The sequence below is a fragment of the Onychomys torridus genome, chromosome 8 (genome assembly GCF_903995425.1).
Source record: "Onychomys torridus chromosome 8, mOncTor1.1, whole genome shotgun sequence".
Lineage (NCBI taxonomy): Eukaryota > Metazoa > Chordata > Mammalia > Rodentia > Cricetidae > Onychomys > Onychomys torridus.
This window is the reverse complement of record NC_050450.1, coordinates 75,681,007-75,704,606: the sequence shown is the minus strand read 5'-3', so window position 1 is coordinate 75,704,606 and position 23,600 is coordinate 75,681,007. Positions and strand designations below refer to the sequence as shown.

Genomic DNA, 23,600 nt, shown 5'->3' with positions numbered 1-23,600 from the left:
GCCGAGGAGTTGACGAATGAGCAAAACCTGACCTGAGAACACAAAAGAAGGTGCTGCCCAGCCACCGAACCAGATCACCAGAATCATAAGCCTACACGACACTGACCAGGAACAGGTAAGCCCCCATCTCAGGACCGGCAAATCAGGTCTCTAGCCCCTAGGCCCTACCCATCCGAGTCCCTGGGACCAGACAGCTACCATTCCCTGCTCCCCCACCAAAAAACAAAACAAAACAAAAAAACTAAAACACCAAGAATCTGAAGATCATTGGACAAATAAGACACCTGAAGTAAAAGGACAAATCATCCAGAGAAAATGTCCAAGGAAAAAAGAGTAAACTGGCTTAATGGTCTAGCATATTTCCAACATGAAAAAAATTTCATAAATCTTCCCAAATATTTGTTTCTGCTGTCAAATAAGGAAAATGGTCATTTTGTAGTCCCAACTCAATTAAAAATTAAAGCTGCTTTGGAGCTGGAGCACAGCTCTCTCCTTCTCTAAGCCCAAGCATGCTTGTTAAAGGAAAATCCAAAGTCTCTGTCTCATGTCAGAAGAGCCACCTGATATGTATGGGACAGAAGAAACACCAAAATGAAGGGAGTCTTCTACTGTCACTAGTCTCCCAATCCCTTTATTTTCACTCTCTAAAACTTTTCTTAAGGTATAAGTATCTCAAAATTAGTAACATTTACATATATATTTACATATATATTTAAACTTTCTGTCATGATATTAATGGTCATATAGAGTACTAACTAATTCTAGAAACAGGCTTCATCTAGCTTCCTGTATCTGATTTTGGGATTGAATCTGAAGCAGGTATTTAGGAATGAAGCTCATGTACCCTGGATGTATTTAATAGATTATGGTCCTTTAACCTCCCTGAGATCTTTTGTATATGACATTTAAAATGTTTAAGTTTTATGGAGTGAACCATGACCATTCCCAACAATGACCTCTGAAACCTCCAAAAGGATGATGTGGCCCCACAACGATTATTTCATCTGAATTGTGGTAACACCACTAAGCTAACAAACATCACTCAAAGATCAGCTTTGGACTACAAACTACTCAGGACAATTTCAAGGCGGTTAGCTAAGATACTCCAGCCAGAACTTCAGATAAATCTTGTACTTTCCCATCATACTAAGACTGGATAATATATAACTCCTGGGACTTGATCTTTATTTAAATTTTTTCAGGGTTCCCTAAAGATGCCATCACCCACAGACAACAGGAAGTAATTTTAAGAACACAACATCCACATTCCCAAGAGGTGGGGTGGGTGGTTTTTTGGGTCATTCAGTGGATGTTTGTTATCATTTAGGGGGGTTGGTTGCAAGTAGTTATTGGTCATGGTCAGGGAGAAAACTAAGCAAAGGAGATTAGATTCAGGGATCTCATTCTGAAAAGAAAAAGGGAGGATATAGGAATGATAGGAGAAAAGGGTGGATTATTGAATCTACTTTCAAATGAAAAAGCAACTACTAGTCTCAAATATTTTACATTGGTGTGGATTTTGGTACACTGATACAAATTTGAGGTTATTTTTGTTATACTGTATGTTTGTATTCTTGTTTAAGATATTTTTGTATATTGAGACTGAAAGGACCAAGCAGACACCATTGCAGGCTGCTCAGTCTTCTCTCAGAGATCAGGCCTCAATTTCACTGAGACTTAGACTGAACAAGCAGTTTCTGCCAACAGGGACAGGGAGATAGGATGCACCAAGCCTGGGCCACTGAGCCAACCGCCACAGTCAGTATGTGCTAGGCCAGCCAGCCTCCACAGCAGCACAAGGACAAAGCCTGAGACTTGTCCAGGTCTGCCCCAAAATGGACAACTATAACCCCCAGCTAACCCTAGCCAATTAAAAGTTACTAACATGATTGCCACTCGCAGAAACCAATCTGTTCCTATGTAGTCTGTAAACCCCAAGACCCCTATAAAAACCCTGCCCCACTGTTCCTTGGGGTCTCTCCTGCTCTGCTGCTGCATCACATGGATGGAGAAGCCCAAGTTAACTTGCAACAATAAAAAGACTCTTTGCTTCTGCATCGTATTTGGTCTCTTAATGGTCTTTAGGGAACTCTGGGTACAACAGATTCAAATCTAAGGTTATTTTTGTTATACTGTATATATGTTTCTATTCTTGTTTGCGGTATTGTACCTATGCAGCTCATTTAAAAATGTAAAGTTCTAGTCTGTGAAAGCTATTTAGGATAATAAAAGACAAGTTAGTAGTTAATCATCTATAACAATCAAACTTGAGAGTCATGTTAGGTATGTTTTCAAAGTCAAACAGAGATATATTTTAAATAGCTGTATGGTCTTCAAACACTTCAGAGACCTACAGAATATGGCATATTAAATGTTTTAGTAACTTATGGCTTTTCATGATAATGAGACACATTTGCTCTTGGCAGCACCAAATTACTTCAAAAAAGGGTGATGGGCATCAAAGAACCTCCATATGGAGTTTGTTGTCAATGTGGTAAAGCTAGCCATTTGGGCAAGAAACTACCCTTGCCTCGACTGCTGACAGTATGCTGTCCAAACTGGACAAGCAAGACACAAAAGAAGGCAACCGCTGAACTTTGCCAAGACAAGGTAGGACAGTCCTTCAAACTTTCCTGCTTCATAAAAAGTCTGTCAGATATGCTAGGCCTGTAGGCCACAAGATGGATGCCCCAACATTGCAGAGGAACCTTGGGGGTGACTGTCCAGATAGCCAGAGGTCTCTGTTGTTTCTATAGTTTTGGAAGTTGTTTGCTCTTCACTTCCTGTTTACTCAGGTAATACTATATCCCTTGGGTCTCTGATAGGGTTGAAGACTAAATAGTTATAGTTACAGTTTTCCTTAGTTTTAATAGAAAGTAAATTAGGTACAAATTTTGGACTCACCTAGAGAGGATAGATAATGGATTGTTTTCTCTGAATTTGCCAAATACAAGTGGACTGGACATTATGAATGTAATTCTTACTTGATAATTGTTCTTATTGTATATAGTTTCATTTTGTTAAAGTTAATACCTTTCCTTTTTATCTAGACAATACTTGATAATTGTATATAGTTTCACCATGTTAGAGATGAAACCTTTCCTTTTTATTTAGACACAAAGGGGGGGGGGTGTCTTAGGAGTCTTGTTTGTGTTGTCACTCCGAGATCACCAACGGAGTGGACCACAGAGTTTTCTGGTGGACTCAGAGATAATAAGAAGGGGCTTAAAAGATGTGTGGTCTTTTTGATTAGGGAGGTGGAGAAGAGGGTCAGGTGATTATTTCTCTGTTGTTCCATAGCTCAATCAGGTTTATTCCCTAATATTTGACTCCCAAGTTTTATTTATTAATAAAACAATAAAAGAAGCCACAATATGACTGAAACCCAGGGCTCAAGAACAGAATATTTTGGATTTTATACCTTGTTTGTTCTACTTGATGAGGCCTGGCCTGATCCAAGGCGTTCCCTGAGGCCCTGGTAGATGGAAAAGAAACATAGCTCCTTCTCAAAACCAGAAACATCTTGGCAGATCCAGTAACAGCCTGGGGCCAGGGCCTTGGGAGCTTTTCTGGGGCACTATTGTGTGTAGAAGGACGGTAGTTCCTTCTTTAAAACCAGGAATATGCCGGGCGGTGCGGTGGTGGTGCACACCTGTAATCCTAGCACTCGGGAGGCAGAGGCAGGTGGAGCTCTGTGAGTTCGAGGCTAGCCTGGTCTACAGAGCTAATCCAGGACAGGCTCCAAAGCTACAGAGAAACCCTGTCTCAAAAAACCAAACACACACACACACACACACACACACACACACACACAAATGAACAAACAAACAAAACAAACAAACAAACAAACCAAAAAACCAGGAATATGTTTGGCTGACAGATAATGGTCTGGGGTCAGGGCCTTGTGAAAGCAGCACCTTTGGGTCCTGAGAACCCTACTCTTCCCAGTGTATGGGGCTATAGTTAGCAGTCCCAGGGCCACTGTGTGCTGGGTCAGTAAAGCTCTTGAGATATCCTGTGTTCCCTTTGTGCAATATTGCTTCATTAGCCTCCTGATGACTTATCCCATTGTATGATAGATTCTGCTGACTCTGTCCATTTCTCCCCTGGAAATAGTATATAAGGTGCTATATTTCTTAGTAAGTTTGTTTGGCATAAAACATGGCTTGTAAAAGACCTTCTGACCCCAAACTTTCTTATCATCTTCTGATCTCCTGGTCCTCTCAGGACCCTGTCTGTCACAGATAAGTGACCCGCTTGCTGGTCCAGGTCAACTTGTTACAATTTTTGAAATTTTAGAATAAAGCTAATTTCTTCTTTGATGTATCAACTGTTAACAATATTAACTGCTAACTACTGAAGGCCTACATACCCAGTATGATTCTGAATGCTTCAGATAAATAAATACAATTAATTATAATCTGTTTTATAAGAAGTTGAGGCTTGAAGACACTGAATAATTGATTTCACTAAAATGATAAGTGTTAAATAGAACCCATAGGAGGGGTATGGTGGCACATATCTGTCATCTCAACACTTGGGAACAAGAGGAAATAAGATCTGGAGATCAGGGCTGGAGAGATGGCTCAGAGGTTAAGAGTACTGTTTGCTCTTCCAAAGGTCCCGAGTTCAATTCCCAGCAACCACATGGTGGCTCACAACCATCTGTAATGAGATCTGGTGCCCTCTTCTGGCCTGTGGGGATACGTGCGGACAGAACACTGTATACATAATAAATAAATAAATCTTTAAGAAGATCTGGAGATCAAGATTAGCCTCAGCTACACAGCAAGTCTTCAGCCATCCTGGGTTATATTAGCTATCTCAAACTACACACACACACACACACACACACACACACACACACACACACACACCCTAGTAGGTTAGGAGGTGTGAAAAATGTATCATGACAATTATCTAGCTCTTCCAAGTGCTAAGCACTATTTCTAAATATTAAGTCTACAGAATCAGAGGTACAGAGTTGTGTCTCTACTTGAAAACAAACCACCTTAGTTAAGGAGGGAGATAACAACAGCAAATACACAAAAGAATGCCCGATTATGTGGTATGCAGAAAACAAGGTGGAACACAGTCTTGATATTTAGACTGCAGTTAGCAGTTAGAGACAGCATCTCTTTGAAGCTTACATTTAAGCCAAGACTTGAATGATTAAAAAGTAGCTGGGGAGATGGCTCAGTGGCTAAGGGTGCATACTGTTCTTGCAGAGGACTTGAGTGTGGTTCCCAGCAGGACATCAGGAAGCTCACAACAGCCTGTAGATCTGACATTCCTCTGCTCTCCTCCTCCTACACACACACACACACACACACACACACACACACACACACAAATTTAAAAAAGTAATCATCCAGATGATGCTGAGAGGTAAGTGCACTTTAATCAGGGAAATGAATTAATGTCAAGTCCTAAACATGAGAAGACAGTAGAAATTTAGACTGGGCAGTGATGATCTATCTAGTCCTTTAATCTCAGCACTCGGAAGCAGAGGCTGTAGGATCTCTTAATTCAAGGCTGGCTTGGTCTATAGAGTGAATTCCAGGACAACCAGGGCTATACAAAGAAACCCTGTCTCAAAAAAAACAAAAACAAAAACAAAACAAAACAAAAAACCTGAAAATATAAAAAAACAAAAACAAACAAAACACTATTAATAGAAATGTAGAGAACAAGGTTTAGAAGGAGAAGGAAAGGGCCACCAGGAACCAAATAAATACTTCCAGGGCAAGTTTTCTAGGCTGGAGCCAGAGACAAAGAGGTTCTCCCCACCCTGCCCCCAGTAGGACTAAGAACTAAACTTACACCTTTCAAATGCTAGCCAAAGTCTCTAGCACTAAGCATTTCCAGGCTCTTTGCTTGTTTACTTGCCCGTCCTAGCATTCCTTGAAGTAATTCTGTAGCCTAGGCAGGTTTTGTGCTCTTCCTGCCTTAGCCTCAGAATAAATGGGATTATCCATTGGGACCACCACTTTCCACTTCCTTTGAGACAGAGCCTTACTACATAGCTTAGGCTAGCATGGAACTCACTTTGTATCCGCAGCTGGCTTTGAACTTAAGATCCTCCTGCCTTAGCATGCACCATCACACCCAAATACCCTATAAGATTTTGAATGTGAAGGGAAGTCACTGAGAAATTTGAAACTGTAGACAGCAGTTCTGATGCTACTATAAGGCATCTATGAAAGAGATCATGAATTGGGGCATGCTAGGAAGTGGAGAAACTTCAACTGTTCTAGAAGGTGAATTCCTATGACTCACTGGGATGCAGGTAGGGTGAAGGAGAGGCTTCAAAGGCAACATGCTGGGGACTTGGGGTATCTACTAGTGGCAGAGTGCCTGTTTGAAGACTGGAGGAAAAACAGATTTGTAATTGAAGGGAGGAACCTTTTCAGAAACGGGGGGTGGGGTGGGGGTGTGGGGGGGGGGGGTGTGTGGTATTATTGAACTACCATAGTTTCTTAATCTAATTGATCCCTTATAACAACCCCTGTTCCTAACTCTCTTAATTTACAAAGAAACAAGTTCAGGCTGAGGAACTGTTGAAAGGTTAGCAGCTAGTAAAGAAGCAAAACAAACAACCAACCAGAGGAAATTCCTCAACAAAGCAATTCTACACACACTTCCTAGAAAACAACAGCAAGCAAGCAAGCAAATAATTGCCAACACTAAAACAAAACACAGCCAAGTCAGGTATTAGCTGCAAATGCCTGTAACCTCAGCACTCAGGAGCCTGAGGGCTGCCACTTCAAGACCTGCCTAGATGTCACATTGAGATCCTATTCCCCAACTCCAACCCACCCCACCCCCGCCACAGGGTTTCTCGGTATAGCCTGACTGTCCTACAACTTATTCTGTAGACCAACCTGGCCTCAAATTCACAGAGATCTCCCTGTCTTTGCCTGAAAATGCTGGGATTAAAGGCATGCACCACCACACATGAGACCCTATTTAAAAAAAAAAATTTTTTTTTTTTTGTTTAACTAATTTTGTAATAAAAACCACTCAGACAATGTTCTCTCCCTCTCCATTTCCCAAAGGAATGGCCATCAAAGGGAAATGGACACTGCAGTACACCACCACCAAGAGCCAGCTGTGTGCTCAGGAGAGGATGCTTCCTACTACTTGTAGATTCTTCAGACAAATTTCTTAAGGCAGTGGAAAAATATGCTCCCCTGAAAATGACTCATGATTCAGAGTTTCAGATATCCCTTCCAGCTTCAGCTCTTGAGTATTTTCTAAAGTCAGCTCAATTTTATTTCCTTTAGGAAACCTCGCTGACTTGGTCAAACTGACCTTTTCTATGCTTCCTGGCCTATTTGTTTCAACCTCAAAGCTTTTACTACACTACTTCTATGTGGTTTGTTCCATGTTAAATAGTAGACTTCATAAAGATGTGGTGCTGGCATGACTCTTTCACACATTATACACACGGTACCCAAGAATGGTCTCTACGGCCAATGTGTGAGTGAACAAGACAGAAAATGTAAAAGAAACCAGCAGGCTAGTGAGACCACGGCTCAGAAGTGAAAGCACTTGATGCTCTTCTAGAGGACCTCAGTTTGGATACCAGCACCCAGGTCAAGTGGCTCACAACTACCTGTAACTCCAGCTTCGGGGAGCCTGAGTCATAGTCTAGCCTCATCAAGCACCCACATACAGGAAACACACACACACACACACACACACACACACACACACACAGGAATCTTTTAAAAATTAAAATGAAACAGAAACGATCTCTAAAGGTAAATGTAGGCCTGTGACTTGGAGGTTCTGCCAACCGACTGTGGAGTGTGGCACTTTATTTGATGGATATTTTACTGTGCTACTATCGTCTAAGAAATACGACATAAATGCATCTTAAAATTCTTCTTTAAAGTTGATTTTTATTTATTTTATGAGTATTTTGCCTGCATGTATATCTGTGCCAGGTGTCCTCAGAGGCCAAAAACTGGTTTCTGATGTGGATGCTAGAAATCTGAACTCAAGTCCTCCAGAAGAGCAGTGAATGAATGCTCTTAACCAAAATGAGTCACCTTTTCAGCGCCAGATTCTGCCTGGGCTGGGATTAAAAGCGTGTACCACAATGCCCTACCCTGTTTTTATTTTTGAATTGAGAAAACAAGCAAAAACCAAACACTTCAAATTAAAAGGTGCTGGCTCAGCAGTGTTGCTTTTATACTATAACCTGACTGGCGGGGCTGGAGAGGTGGCTCAGTGTTTAAGAGCACTGTCTGCTCTTCCAGGGAGCCTGAGTTCAATCAATTCCCAGCAAACACCCAGCGGCTCACAGCCGTCTATTATGATTGCTCTCATCTGTCTGAGGACCTCTTCTGTCATAAACACAGAGAAAAACTTTTTGTTTTGTTTTTGTGTTCTCAAGACAGGTGTAGCTCCTGGGTGTGTGTGCCACCACCAACCGAATTGAATAAACTTTAGAGGGGAAAAAGCCAACACTGGCTGATGGCCTTCAAATTATGACAACCTAAAGAACCCAAAGCACCCTGCTACAGAAACACTATGATAACCACAACTGAAAATAAAGTTCCTTAGATGCTTCCCAGAGGAGAGAAAGTAGGCCTTTTCAGATACCAAAAAAGAAAAGCAGCAAAAACCAATGAAAAAACACACAACTAAAGAAATACAGGGGAGGAAACTCTCACTTTAGTACCCGCAGTGGTCAGACCAAGTCCACTCAGACTGCGTTCCCTCCCTCTCACTCTCCCAAAGGGAGAGAAGAACGATCATCAATGGCAGGAGGCGGCTGCACGGAAGCAGCACCTAGAGCCGGCTTCACGCTCAGGAGGGAACACTACGTCTCGTCCTCGTGGTCTCGGGTGCTCTACACAGTCAGAGAAACTTCTCTAGTAACGAACTATAGAAATGATCCCTGAAAGTATAGTCTTGACCTCGCTCCCGCGCGCTCCTCACACTGCACCCAGCGCGCTCACATCTTACTGACGGTGAGGTCGCCGGAGCCCGAGCCGCCCGCCGCTCTGGCGCTGCTGTTAGACACAGCTTTCGCACAAACGCTGCCGCGTTCTCCGAGGAACACCTCCGCTCCAAACCCACTTTTCCAAGCCCAGGGAAAAGAACAAACGGGGAAAAAAAAAACAAAAAAAAAACAAAAAAAACCACTGTCCCCTAATTAACATACGATCGCTAAACAGCCAATCGACTGACGGTTCTCTGCCGGCCCGCCCCACTTCCGCCTGCGTCGGGTCGCGAGTCCCTGGCGGCCGCACACGGCCCTGCCGCCCGCCGTCGCGCTTGCCTCCGCCCTGCGGCGCTGGCCTCCCCGGGCCGCAGCGCCTTCAGCCCCGCTCTGCCCAGGAAGAGGCGCCGCGCAGCTGCACCGTGTGGGCGGGCGCACGCAGGTTTGGACTCCTGGCCCAAGCCAGAGGCCTTTCGTGAGGGAAAAAAACGATAAAGTACGTAGAGAAAATGGCAATTCAGGGCCGCACACCCTATTTAATACATTCTGTCCTGTGACCAAAGAAACTGTGCGTGACAGAGTACTAGGGAAATTAAGGCAAGGGCATTTTCCCAAGGGTAAGGCCAGCTTTAGTTAGCTACAAAGTGAAACACTTTGTAAAACAACCCTAAATCCCCAGACTCAAATTATTATTTTTGTTGCACACAGACTAAGTTTATTTATGATATTTTAAAATACATAAAATTTTAGGGTTGGAGAGATGGCTCAGCGGTTAATGGCTGCTCAAATGACCAGGGTTCAATTTCTAACACCCGCAAGACAGTTAGTTCACAATTGTAACTCCAGTTCCAGGGAATCAGGCACCCTTGCACGGAAAAATAAATCATTTTTGAAAATACGTGTAACTTGGTGCTTTATTCCTATTAATCCCTACTACGGCTCTCCTTCCCCAGGTTCCAGCTTCCCTAATCAACCTCCATCTGCTTTATGGAAGAAAACATGCTGTTTCTGAGTCTTAACAAGATGATCTCAGCCAGGCGGCGGTGGTGCATGCCTGTAATCCCAGCACTCGGGAGGCAGAGGCAGGTGGATCTCTGTGAGTTCGAGGCCAGCCTGGGCTACAAAGTGAGTTCCAGGAAAGGCGCAAAGCTACACAGAGAAACCCTGTCTCGAAAAACCAAAACCAAAACAAGATGATCTTTAGCTTCATCCATTTCCCTGTAAATAATTTTATGGTGGATTTCTGAGATTAAGGCCACCCTGGTCTTCATAGTGAGTTCTAAGACAGCCAGGGCTGTGCAGAGATTCTGTCTCAAAAAAAAAAAAAAAAAAAAAAAATAGACGTTACATGAGTAGACCATCACACCTGGCTTACAGTTCTTCAAGACTGAATGAAACTCTGTTTTTCATATATACCACATTTTATTTTATTTTCTCCTTCTTCCTCCTCCTCCTTTTCTTTTCTTCTTCTTCTTTTTTTTTTTTTTTTTTTTTTTTTTCGAGACAGGGTTTCTCTGTATAGCTTTAAAGCCTGTCCTGGAACTCACCCTGTAGACCAGGCTGGCCTCAAACTCACAGAGATCCACCTGACTCTGCCTCCCGAGTGCTGGGTTTAAAGGTGTGCACCACCACTGCCCGGCTACCACATTTTCTTTATCCATTCATTTGTTGGTGGACATATAGGCTGTGTCAGGAGCCATTATCATGAGCTGCAGGATTACAGAGGAATTACTCAGCCATCATTTGATAAGGTCAACCCCTTAGAATTAAGGGTTCTACTGGAGGAAACCATCATGCAAGGCGTTTTTGGTTTTTGCTGTTGTTTTGTTTTGTTTTGTTTTTGCTTTTGTTTTTCGAGACAGGGTTTCTCAGTAGCTTTGGTGCCTGTCCTGGATTAGCTCTATAGACCAGGCTGGCCTCGAACTCACAGAGATCCACTCTGCTTCCCGAGTGCTGGGATTACAGGTGTGCACCACCACCACCCGGCTACAAGGCATTTTTTAATTACTGCCTTTGGAATGAATTGGCTCTTTTCTTGTTGTAGCCTTTCCCATCTGTTACAAATTTGGGGTTCACTTCCCACAGTTTAGCAGTGGGTGTTCTGATCATTTATTGGGTACAGTTTCCCCTATCCATTTGGGGTACTGATAACATCCCCCGCTATGTGTGAAAGCAGTCGCACAGTCAACACCTGTTTCCACAACCAGGTCTTTGTTCCTTTCTCCAGTGTAAACAGGAGGTCTGCCTTCCTGCAATCATCTCCACTGGCAGGCATTTGGTCAGCGTAAAGTGTCCAGGCAGAAGTATCTCATCTGAGACATTCCCAGACACCCAAGGGCACAGAATTACAACGTGTCTGAGTTTGTTGAGTCACAGACTTTAGATAGATAGGGACAAGTGTGCCCTGGTTTCACAGCACTAGTAATAGGAAAGTGCTGCCACAAACTAACCTCACACTAACAAGTTCTCAGCACTTTGTGCTTACTTTCATCTCAGCTTATTATCTAACCACACTTAGCAATGCAGTGTCACACACAGGTCCCCCTTTTTTCCTTCTTCAACTTCCCTATTGATTTACGGTCTCTCTCCCTCTCATTTGACCCCATTCCCTTTAAGAGTTCACAGAGGCTCTTACAAGTCACTCCCACCTTAAGTCACAAAGAAAGCCTGGCAGTTGCCACCTTGTGCAGTCATCTGCTTTTATGACCCTGAAAGAATTCAAGTCTTGCCTGGCGGTGGTGGCGCATGCCTTTAATCCCAGCACTCCGGAGGCAGAGAGGCAGGTGGATCTCTGTGAGTTTGAGGCCAGCCTGGTCTACAGAGCGAGTTCCAGGAAAGGCACAAAGCTACACAGAGAAAACCAATACATACATACATACACACATACATACATACATACATACATACATACATACATACATACATAAGAATTCAAGCCTCGTGATCTTGCTTTTGCCCAAGAGTTGCTGGCTGTGTGTGTATAAAACTGGAGAAGAGCAGAACAAAGAGACCAGGAGAGAGATCAGAAGCTTACTTAGAACACTAAAGACATGGCCTGAAAGAGCATGGTGTACACAGATTCATTCCTTATCCCTCAGATTGGATCCTTAGCTGGTTGTCAAGTTTTTGGACTCTGGGAGAAAATCTTTGAGGTTGGCTCCTTAAAGGCTTCCGTTACTTGGTGCCCAAACAAGACTGTATTGTAGCAATTATGCCTATGGTATGCTGATTTTAAGTCCTTCAATATAGTCAGAAGTGGTGGCTCAGACATTCAATCCCAGCACTTTGGAAGCAGAGGTTCTCAGGGCTCTGAGAATTTGAGGCCACCCTGTCTTTGCAATAGATTTCAGGCCAGCCAGGGACACATAGTGAGACCCACTATGTAGTTCTGACCATGGCCCTGGCTGGCCTGGAACTCATTATGTAGAGACTAGCCTTAAATTTGGATGATTCTCTTATTGGTGTCATGTTAGCGCCACACCCAACTATTCTGCTTTTGAGAAAAAACTCAGAATGCAGCTCAGACTGCCCTGGACTCAACATATGTGGCTCAAGCTGGTCTCCCAACTTTTTGTTTGAAAACGGCTCTATGTAGCTCCGGCTGGCCTGGAACTTGCTATGTAGAGCTGCCTGGCCTCTGCCTCCCAATTAAAAAGAGTGCACTGCCACCCCTGCTGCTTTCCAACTTGATACACAGACCCACACGTTTTTCTTCTTGAGGCCACCACACTGCCTTCTATAGTGGCTACACCAGTCCATAGTCCCAACCAGCAGCAGAGGTTCCTGGTTCGCACACAATCTTGGTAGCATTTGTTATTTTATTGATAATAGCCATTCTGACTTGAGATGAGATCTCAATGTAGTTTTAATTTTCCTTGATGAATACATATAGTGAGCATTGTTCATATGCCATGGTACACATGTGGAGATCAGAGGACAACTTGCCGGACGGTGGTGGCGCCCGCCTTTAATCCCAGCACTCGGGAGGCAGGGGCAGGCGGATCTCTGAATTCGAGGCCAGCCTGGTCTACCAAGTGAGTTCCAGGACAGGCTCCGAAGCTACACAGAGAAACTCAGAAGGAGGGGAGACGACAGAGGACAACTTGTAGAAGTCAGTTCTCTCCTTCCACCATGTGGGTCCCATATGTCAAACTGAGGTCATCAGGCTTGTCAGCAAATACCTTTACCACTGAGCCATCTCTCCAGCACTTTTTCATATATTTATTGGCCATTATATTTTATCTTTAAAATTTTTATTTTGTGTGTATGTTTTACCTGCATGTATGTACGTGCACCATGTGTGTACCTGGTACTGGTGTAAGTCTGAAGAGAGCTTCAGATCTCCCCACAAGTTCCAGAAGTTGTAACCTGCCATGTGGGTGCTAGAAACTGAGAGTCCTCTGCAAGAATAGTAGGTGCTCTTACCTGCCGAACCACCACTCCAGCTCCCGTATTTCATCTCTGGAAATCTGTCTTTTCAATTCATTTGCTCATTCAATACCTGGACAACTTGGACACTTCTTGGAGGGTTTTTTTGTTTTTTTGTTTTGTTGTTGTTGTTTTTGGTTTTTCGAGACAGGGTTTCTCTGTGTAGTCCTGCTTGTCCTAGAACTTGCTCTGTAGACCATGCTAGCCTCAAACTCACAAAAATCTGCCTGTCTTTGCCTCCCAAATGTTGGGATTTTTAAAAAATATTTATGGGGCTGGGGATTTAGCTCAGTGGTAGAGAGCTTGCCTAGCAAGCACAAGGCCCGGGGTTCAATCCTCAACTAAAAAAAAAATAAATAAAAATAAATAATAATAATAATTATGTATTTGTCTCTTTGTTTATTATGTATACAGTGTTCTGCCTTCATGTATGCCTGCACACCAGAAGATGCTATGGATTATGCTCATTGTTAATAAAAAGCTGACAGGCCAGTAGCTGGGCAGGAAGTTAGGTGGGAAAGCCAAACTGGAAATGATGGGAAGAAGGAGGGTGGAGTCAGAGGGGTAGCCAGACGGATGCAGAGAGGGCAAGATGTACTAAGCCCTGTAGCAAAACACAGACAGAAAGATGGGTTAAGTGTAAGGGTTAGCTAGTAACAAGCCTGAGCTATGGGCCAGGCATTTATAAGTAATGTTAAACCTCTGTGTCCGTTATTGGGACTGGCAGCAGGATTAGGAAAGAAATATCTGCCTACAAGAAGATCTCATTATAGATAGCTGTGAGCCATGTGTAGATACATGTGGATGCTGGAATTGAACTTAAGACCTCTGGAAAAGCAGCCAGTGCTCTTAACTTCTGAGCCATCTCTCCAGCCCTCAAGTGCTGGGATTAAAGGCATGTGCCACCACCACCACCTGGCTCATGCTAATTCTTTAGCACTGATGTTTACTCTGGGTTTTAAAGTTAGTCTCTGAAAAGAAAAATGTGCTCTGAGCCTTTGCCATTACCATCTGTATGTCCAGCATCAACAGTGGGGTGAAGCTGCTACTGTATTAGGCTTTTATCCCTATTTCCCTGGCATAACCATCAACATATCTGTCTTTTCAGTTTGTTTATTCCCACTCAACTGTTTGTTCTAGGAAGACCTGATATAGATGTCACTGAATGTTACTTAATAGCTACTGATGTCAGACAATCCAAGGCCATCACTATGCTAAAAATTTAAAGTTATTTATTTGTGGAAGTTCAGACACTCCCAGAATTAGTTTTATCTTCTATATGGGAATATATTCAAACCCAGAAGGGCTTACTGGTCTGAACTCTTCCCACTCATTAATCTCTAATTCACCAATAGCACAAAAAGGTGCTCTTTATACATAACACCTCTACCAAACTAAACTAAACAAACTTTTTTTTTTTTTCCAGACAGGGTTTCTCTGTGTAGCTCTGGTTGTCCTGTCCTGTCCTGGAACTCACTCTGTAAACCAGGCTGGCCTCGAACTCACAGAGATCCACCTGCCTCTGCCTCCGCCTCCCTAGTGCTGAGATTAAAGGCGTGCGCTGCCGCCGCCACCATCCCCAGTCAACTTTTTTTTTTGTAACTAGATGCAGAAACTGCCCTTTCTCCATTTCTTTCCTCATTTTACACTACAAGTAAAACTCACTGGCCTAGGAACAGCCTCTTTCCCAGTCTTTGCTCAGTGAAAAGGACAACCATCAGCCAGAAAAAGGAGGGTAACAAAGGGAAATAATTAGGCTGTATTATGCATTTCCATGCAAGATGTCCTGAATCACTGCAACAGTAATAATTGGCTTCTCTTGTCTAACTGCATTAGATGGCTATGTGACTAGTTTTATCACACCTGTAGCACTTCACTTTGGTGCACTTTTTTTTTTTTTTTTTTTTTTTAAAGATTTTTCGAGACAGGATTTCTCTGTGTGGTTTTGGTGCCTATTGTGGATCTCGCTCTGTAGACCAGGCTGGCCTTGAACTCACAGAGAACCGCCTGGCTCTGCCTCCTGAGTGCTGGGATTAAAGGTGTGCACCGGCTGGTGCAGTCTTTTTTACTATGAACAAATGTATATGCACAAGAATGGCATTCTGATCTGTTGAGTAGTCAGTCACAGCCAGGTGGCCTGGCTTTGCCACAGTTACAGTAGCGTTGTTCTTGCTCCTTGCAGTCCTTAGCAATATGGCCACCTTCATAAGATATGGGAGGCCTCCTCCTGAAGATCGGACCTTGGCAAGACGACCAGACTCACTACAGTAATAAAAGATGTCTGGGAGAGATGAGGAAATGAGCTGGAACCCTCGATCCAAGGAAAACGGCCTCTGCCATAGCGTCTGCTTTCCCATCCCCATCTCCACCAGGAGAGCACTCCCTGGCCCAGTGGCCAGACTACCTACACTTGAAGCACTCACAGCTGCAGTCAGCTTCTGGGTCTTAGCTCCTTGCAGGGGCAGAGGCTCCACCACAGCCCCAGGAAGGCAGCTCTCCAAGCAGTGGCTGTTTCTTTTCAGGCTCCTCACCCGCACCATACACAGGTCTGCCATGTTGTCAGTTCTTGGTTTCCTAAGCAACTGAGGTATTTTCCAGAAAGTCCTTGCTATGTTGTATCTTAAAGTGTTTTCCTTTCATTTTTGTTTGTTGAGACAGGGTCTCATGTACCCAGATTGTCTTCAAACTTGCTATTATAGTCAAAGATGCCCTTAAAATTCCTGATCCTCCTTCCTCCACCTCTCAAGCGCTTCAGTAGACAGACTGCAGACAGAGTCACCAGGCCCAGCTTTTCCTCTGGCAGTCTCAGGCCTTCTATTAATTCATTTTGTACAGGTAAGACAGAGCTCTAGTTAACTTGAGCATATGGACTCCCGGCTTCCCCAGCAGCATGTTTCCTCTTTGGAGGCCTCGTCTCTTCAATGGGTTAATACCTATCTCCGTGAACGTGTTTGTTTCTGTGTCTTCTAGCCCACTGCTCTATGTTGTCTGTTTTTGTATGAGTGTCATGCGTGGACTACTCTTGAAATATGGCTTCTTTCTTTCTTCCTTTCTTTTTCTTTCTTTCTTTCGTTTGTTTGTTTGTTGTTGTTGTTGTTGTTTTTTCAAGACAGGGCTTCTCTATGTAGCCCTGGCTGTCTTGGAACTCACTTTGTAGAACACTCTGGCCTCAAACTCAGAGATCCGCCTGCCTCTGCCTCCTGAGTGCTGGAAGTAAAGGCATGCACCACCACAGCCCAGCTAGAAGTATGATTTGAAACCAAGTCCTACTTTGCTCTTCCTGTTTAGGACTGTGTGTTAATCAAGTTCTGTAGATGGTCAGAATAAACAAAATGAATGCTTATTATCAAAGAAATGTCGGGGCTGGATATTTAGCTCAGTGGTAGAGCACTTACCTAGCAAGCGCAAGGCCCTGGGTTCGGTCCTCAGGTACAGTTAAAAATAATAATAATAATAAAAGAAATGTCTTAGATTGGCTTACATGGTATGGGCTGCAGGTTCCAGGTGGAGAAACCAGCAGTTGCTCAATCTGCAAGAGTAACATCTTCAGCATTCCCAGTCTGTGGCTGAAGACCTGGAGGATTCCTGGAGAGATGGTGGTCTTCAGTCCACTTCAAACGCTACAGAAGCTGTGTTATGATGTCTAAGATGGCAGGAACAACTGACAGGAACAGGGTAGGCTGTACGCACCCACCCACAATGAGCAAAGGCAGCACTGGTTTCCCCTCAAACTGCTTTATGTCTAGGCTGCCAGGGAAGATGGGGCCCACTCTTGGAGAGGCTCTTCCCCAACCCCAACTAACCATTCCACAAAGTATCTCACAGATCCAACCCGAAGTGTTTCTCTTACTCAGTATCAGACATAATCACACTTAGAACCAAGATCAGTCATTATACAAGACGTTGCCTTTTCTTGGTCTTCTGTGTAATTGTGATTTATGAGAGAGGGTCCCATGTAGCGCAGGCTGGTCTTCAGCTTGGTATAAAGTTTAGGATGACCTAGAACTGATAACCTTCTGCCTTTACTTCCCAAGTGCTGAGATAACAGGTGTGTTCTACCTGCCACGATTCCCTAACTTCTTTCTCAGCAACTTCATTACTGGGCATACAGGCAAAGGACTGAATACTAAGTGTGGTGCCCTCCCTAAGTCTGTAACCCTGCACTTCAGAGACTGCAGCAAGAGAGTCACTGCAAGTCTGAGGTCAACTTGTTGGAATACATAACAAGAAATGCAACAGACTTTTACAGGAGAGTGATTCTGTATCCTGCTACTGTGCTCAAAGTGTTTATCATATCCAGAAATTTTCTCGTGTTGAATTCGGGGTAAAACATCATATCATCTGCAGATAGGGATAATTTGACATCTTAGTTTATTGATTGTATCCTTTCTCTTTTTTTTTCTTAGCCATATCACCCTAAGATTTCAGTCATTATTCTCAACAGGGGTAGATATAGTAGATCCAGTCCTAAGAGGGAATGCTTCCAGATTTTAGTATAATGTTGGTTTAGAGGTTTTTCAAGGAAAAAACAAAACAAACAAACAAAAACAAAAACAAAAATAAAAAACAAATCCCACCTGCCACAGTGAATGTGTGGAGGTCAGAGAACAATTTCCAGGAGTTGATTCTTCTTCCCATTTGGGATCCAGGGATTGAACTCAGGTCGCCAACCTTGGCACAGAGTGCTATACGCACTGAACCATCTTGCTGGTGCCATTCTCTGGATTTTTAAATATTAGACTGTATCATTCTTTATAAACATCATCAGGTGAATCTAGACATTAACTCACTGTCAGTCTGACAACTGTGTCTCCCTGTGTAGCCCAAGCTAAGCTTAAACTGATGATCCTCCTTTCCAGGCTTTGCTTGTCACACTCCTTGGGATGGAAGCCAAAGGCTCAGAATGCTCTATGATGAGGTGTAACTATATTCAGAGATAGTATAACTATATTCTGAGATAGTATAACTATATTCAAAGATAGTGTAACTGTACTCTGAGATAGTGTAACTTCTGATGTTCCTGCTTCGCTCTAACAGTGCTGAGGTAACAGGAAGACCACCAAGCAGCACTTTGTTAAAATATGGCTGGATATCATTCTTTCTATTACCTAGGCTGGTGCTGAACTTAGATTCAATAACCCTCCCTCCTCAGACAGGGTTTCTCTGTGTAACAGCATCTCTGACTGTCCTGAAATTCACTCTGTAGACCAGACTAGCCTCAAACTCAGAAATCAGAAGTACACCTGAAAGTTCCTGGGCGGGAAGGGATGCAAACAAGAAGACACTGCCTTCAACCCCAGCACACTCTGGAGGCAGAGACAGGCCAGCCTGGTCTACAAAGCAAGGTCCAGGAAAGGTGCAAAGCTACAGAGTGAAACCCTATCCTCCAGGAAACAAAAACAAGAAAACATGAACAAAGGGACGACAGGATAAATTACAAACACACATTGACAATCATTAAAACTAGCTAGGCTTCTGGCTTTAGTACCCGCAGTGGTCAGACCAAGTCCACTCAGACTGCGTTCCCTCCCTCTCACTCTCCCAAAGGGAGAGAAGAACGATCATCAATGGCAGGAGGCGGCTGCACGGAAGCAGCACCTAGAGCCGGCTTCACGCTCAGGAGGGAACACTACGTCTCGTCCTCGTGGTCTCGGGTGCTCTACACAGTCAGAGAAACTTCTCTAGTAACGAACTATAGAAATGATCCCTGAAAGTATAGTCTTGACCTCGCTCCCGCGCGCTCCTCACACTGCACCCAGCGCGCTCACATCTTACTGACGGTGAGGTCGCCGGAGCCCGAGCCGCCCGCCGCTCTGGCGCTGCTGTTAGACACAGCTCTCGCACAAACGCTGCCGCGTTCTCCGAGGAACACCTCCGCTCCAAACCCACTTTTCCAAGCCCAGGGAAAAGAACAAACGGGGAAAAAAAAAAAAAAAAAAAAAAAAAAATACCACTGTCCCCTAATTAACATACGATCGCTAAACAGCCAATCGACTGACGGTTCTCTGCCGGCCCGCCCCACTTCCGCCTGCGTCGGGTCGCGAGTCCCTGGCGGCCGCACACGGCCCTGCCGCCCGCCGTCGCGCTTGCCTCCGCCCTGCGGCGCTGGCCTCCCCGGGCCGCAGCGCCTTCAGCCCCGCTCTGCCCAGGAAGAGGCGCCGCGCAGCCGCACCGTGTGGGCGGGTGCACGCAGGTTTGGACTCCTGGCCCAAGCCAGAAGCCTTTCGTGAGGGAAAAAAACGATAAAGTACGTAGAGAAAATGGCAATTCAGGGCCGCACACCCTATTTAATACATCCTGTGGCTGAAGGGCTTGGTGGCTCACTTGGAAGTAATCCCAGCACTTGGAAGGATCAGGAGTTTGAGGTCAGTCTTAGGAATTTGAGGCCAGCTGCAGCTACATGAAATCTGTCTAAAAAGATTAAAAGAGAAAAAAAGAAAAAAAAAAAAAACTAAAAAAAAAAAACCAAAAACGCAAATGAACAAACAAACTAACAAAAAACCCAGCGTTCTGAGATACCAGATTTCCTCTATCCTAAAAGAGAACAGGGGAAAGGGGCAGAGAGAAACAATCCTCTCTGGCCACATGGTAATTATTAACACAGTTATTGGATACTTATTGAACTCCTGGCTCCTCAGTGCTGGGATTACAGGCAGGTACCACACATCTGGTTTTCTGTGTGGTTGAGGATGGAACCTAGGTCTTCACTTATGCTAAGCAAACACTGGTCCTGCTGAGCTCTATCTCCAACCTCGTTTGTTTATTTGAAAGAACTGGGTTGGCACTAGTTTGTTTTTGCATTAGACAGGATTTCATTATGTAGACTGGCTGGCCTTGAACTCAGAGATCTGTCTGTCTCTGCCTCCTGAATGCCAGTTTTAAAGGTGTGTGCCACCAAACCCTGCCTTGTTTTTAACCAAACACTATTCAGAAATATGGGTTATGTGGCCTGTGTGCCATCTGAACACTATACTTACCTTTCTTAAGAATTTTCTTCACTTTCACATAATTCCCCTGTTTGGTATATTCATGAAGCTGAGCTTCCAAGGAATCATCTGTTAATGTACCAAGCTGCACTGGACAAGGGATTGGAAAATGAACAGCCCGAGACATTCTGTTTCAAAAAAGAACAAACGATACATTATTCTAATACCTCACAAACGAAAAGACGTGAGATCTTTCCTCCCTCCTACAGGAAAATCCCCTTAGAACCAGGACCCTAAAACAATCCCAAGGTTTCAGGAAATCTGCCATCCACTGATGCCCTGAAAGCAGCTAGCCCCCACCACACACCCAGGAGCCCAAAGGTTGCAAAAACAGGTGATTTGATTTCTCTCCCACCCTGCTGTTTCAAAAACCAGTTCCTCCTGAAAAATAGTTTCTGAGTCTGGTGAAGCCATCCTCTCTCCCCTCCTACTCTCAACTCTAAGAACACAGCACATTCTCCTGATGTGCTGCTGGATCTCACTACACCACTCTCAGACCCATAAAAGCCTGCTCTCACCATTAAAGTCAAACTGAGTTTCTATTTTTTCATTTCCCTTGGCCAGTTTGAAAATGGCATTTTTTCCCCTTACATTTCTGTGGTGGTTTGAATAAGAATGGCCCCCATAGATTTGAATGTTTAATCTTCAGGGAGTAGAACTGTTCAAAAAGATTAGAAGGATTAGGATTGGAGGCCCTGTTGGAGGAAGTGTGTCACTGGGTGTGGCTTTGTGGCTTCAAAAGATCATGCCAGGTCCAATGTCTGTCTGTCTGTCTGTCTGTCTCCCTTCCTCCCTTCTCTCTATATCTATCAGGATGTAGTTCTCAGCTACTGCTCCAGTGTCATGAGTGCTGCCATGTGCCGGCCACTACGATAATGAACTAATAACTGTAAGCAAGCCCCTAATTAAATGCCTTTCGTTTTGTCTTGTTTTTTGGGACAAAGTTTCTCTGTGCATCCTTTGCAGTCCTAGAACTCACTCTGTAGCCCAGGCTTGCCTCGAACTCACAGAGATCCGCCTGCCTCTGCCTCCCAAGTGCTGGGATTACAGGCGTGTGCCACCACTGCCCAGCTATGTTTTTGTTTTTTTGAGACAGTGTTTCTCTGTGTAGTCCAGGCTGTCCTGGAACTCTCTTTGTAGACCAGGCTGGCCTTAAACACAGAGATCCTTCTTCCTCTGCCTCCAGAGTCCTGGGACTAAAGGTGTGAGCTACTACAACCTAGAGAGACAGAGCGTTTAAAGATGTCTGGGTCAAGGGGACACCACACTTATGAATGAATGAAGGCCTTTTTGCTGTTTGTTGTTTTGGACAAAGAGGTTTGTTATCAAGGGAGTGGGTCAAGCCCCATTTCTCTCTTTCCCTTCCTTCTCTTCTGTCTGCCTTCTATCATAGGACAAGGCAGCAAGAAAGCCCTCAACTAGACACAGCTCTTCTAGACTTCTAACTTCTAGAACTGTGAGAAATACATTTCTGCTGGGTAAGGCAATTAACACCTGTAATAATCTCAGCACTTGGAAGGCCGAGGTAGGATTATCATTGCAAATGTTGATGCCAGCCTGTGCTACATATACAGTTCCAGACCAACCTGGGTTATATGAGACCCTTTCTCAAAAACAAAGAGTGGTGCACTCCTGTATTTCTATTACTTGGAAGGTAGAGGGAGGAGGATCAGGAGCTCAAGGTCACAAGCTTAGAGGCTGGAAGATCATCAGTTACACAAGAGGTTGATCACTAGCCTGGACTAAAAGAAACCCTTTTTGTGCCCCCCCCCCCCAAACAGGCTCTTGCAGTTCATGCTGTAATTGTGCTGAGGCAGAAGAATCATGTATTTGCTGGGCAGTGGTGGTGCACGCTAAAGATTAGAGATTTCAGCACTCGGGAGGCAGAGGCAGGCGGATCTCTGTGAGTTCAAGGCCATGGCTACCGAGTGAGTTCCAGGACAGCCATGGCTGTTACGCAGAGAAACCAAACCCTGTCTTGAATAACCCCTCTCCCCCCCCCAAAAAGAATCATGTATTTGAGGCGATTGTAGTCTACAAAGACCATTCCTAAAGTAAACAAATAAAACGCACTATCTTACTTTTTTTGCTTGTTAGTTTGTAGGAGGGTCTCAGTATATAGCCTGGCCTCCAACAGACATGTGCCTACCTCTGCCTGGAACAAGAACATACCTTCTAATCCTTTTCTAAACAATTCCACCAGTGGAGACCAAGTATTCCAACCTATGGCCTGAAGCACAGGCGTCAAGGGCACTCTACCTAAAGAGGGGTAAGGAGATGAAATGAACCTGACCTCTCCACAAACTCAGATGTAGAAATATTTTCTACCTTAAGAGTTGCTTTCTAGAGACAAAGTGTTTCAAGAGATTAAAGAGGCAAGAGAGGCAGAGAACTAAGAAAAATTACTATATGAAAATGACACCTATCACAAAACCTATCAAGCATTTTTAACCCCAAGGAGGGACAGACAAGTATTATATAAGATAGAAAACTGTATCTATCTGTAGGGACCACAGAAGTACTTAAGCTAGAAAGTTGACACCACTAGCACGCCTAACATTCAACCATCATGCCAGGGGAGAGCGCGAACGCAGTCCCCCACTACCACAAATTATGCAGTCGAGTTTCCCGCATTTGGGGAAATCGCAGGGGTCAGCACATCCGGAGTGCAATGGATAAGCCTCGCCCTGGGAAAACCACCTTCGTGATCATGGTATCTCCCCTGCCAGGTAAGTATGAGTTGGAATGGCCGCTGTACTGTCCTACCCTGATCATCGACACACTACAAAGTCATGGTCAATTACATTACAAATTGTTTTGGCCTTCCTCTTGAGACTACACAGTTGTTTTATATGATATAGATGAGAGCAAAAACTTTTAAATACTTGCTGGAAATGCTTCTGTGAAAAAAATGCCAGCATATAGACCTGCTTAGGCCTATCTGCATATCCCCGCCCCTTTTAGTGACATCTTCCTCTCAGGGTTTTCTTGGCATTTCTCTTCCGGCTGCTTTAACTCTTAACCTATTCCTCTCTACAATGGTAGATTTCACATTTTTTTCTTGCATCATTTGCTACTAACAAAAGTTTCGTTATGGATTTGGCATGACGTGTGGGGAGACTACTCTCAAGAAGGCAGCAAGATACGTTCTTTCAAGTCAATCGCTGCTGCATTTAAGAGAATCAATCAAATCCTTGGTGCTTCCATTCCCCAAAATTGCAAAGAGAATT

The 23,600-nt window shown here is 44.1% G+C and overlaps 1 protein-coding gene and 3 non-coding genes across 7 annotated transcripts in view; all 4 read right to left on the bottom strand.

Moving 5' to 3' along the window:
- The window catches only part of Tex14 (testis expressed 14, intercellular bridge forming factor), a 127,377-nt gene that overhangs the window by 86,741 nt on the left and 17,036 nt on the right, over positions 1-23,600 (bottom strand). For all 4 annotated transcript variants that reach the window (XM_036197549.1, XM_036197551.1, XM_036197554.1 and 1 more), the window contains exon 2: positions 20,362-20,498. In XM_036197549.1, coding sequence (XP_036053442.1) covers positions 20,362-20,497 — 136 coding nt within the window. In that variant the 5' untranslated portion in view covers position 20,498. The remainder of the gene's footprint in view (positions 1-20,361; positions 20,499-23,600) is intronic.
- On the bottom strand, positions 8,712-8,927 carry LOC118590580. Its single transcript, XR_004945848.1, has one exon. It is a non-coding gene; the product is annotated as a small nucleolar RNA U3 (small nucleolar RNA).
- On the bottom strand, positions 18,892-19,107 carry LOC118590579. The gene has a single exon (XR_004945847.1). It is a non-coding gene; the product is annotated as a small nucleolar RNA U3 (small nucleolar RNA).
- On the bottom strand, positions 22,944-23,107 carry LOC118590485. Its single transcript, XR_004945783.1, has one exon. It is a non-coding gene; the product is annotated as a U1 spliceosomal RNA (small nuclear RNA).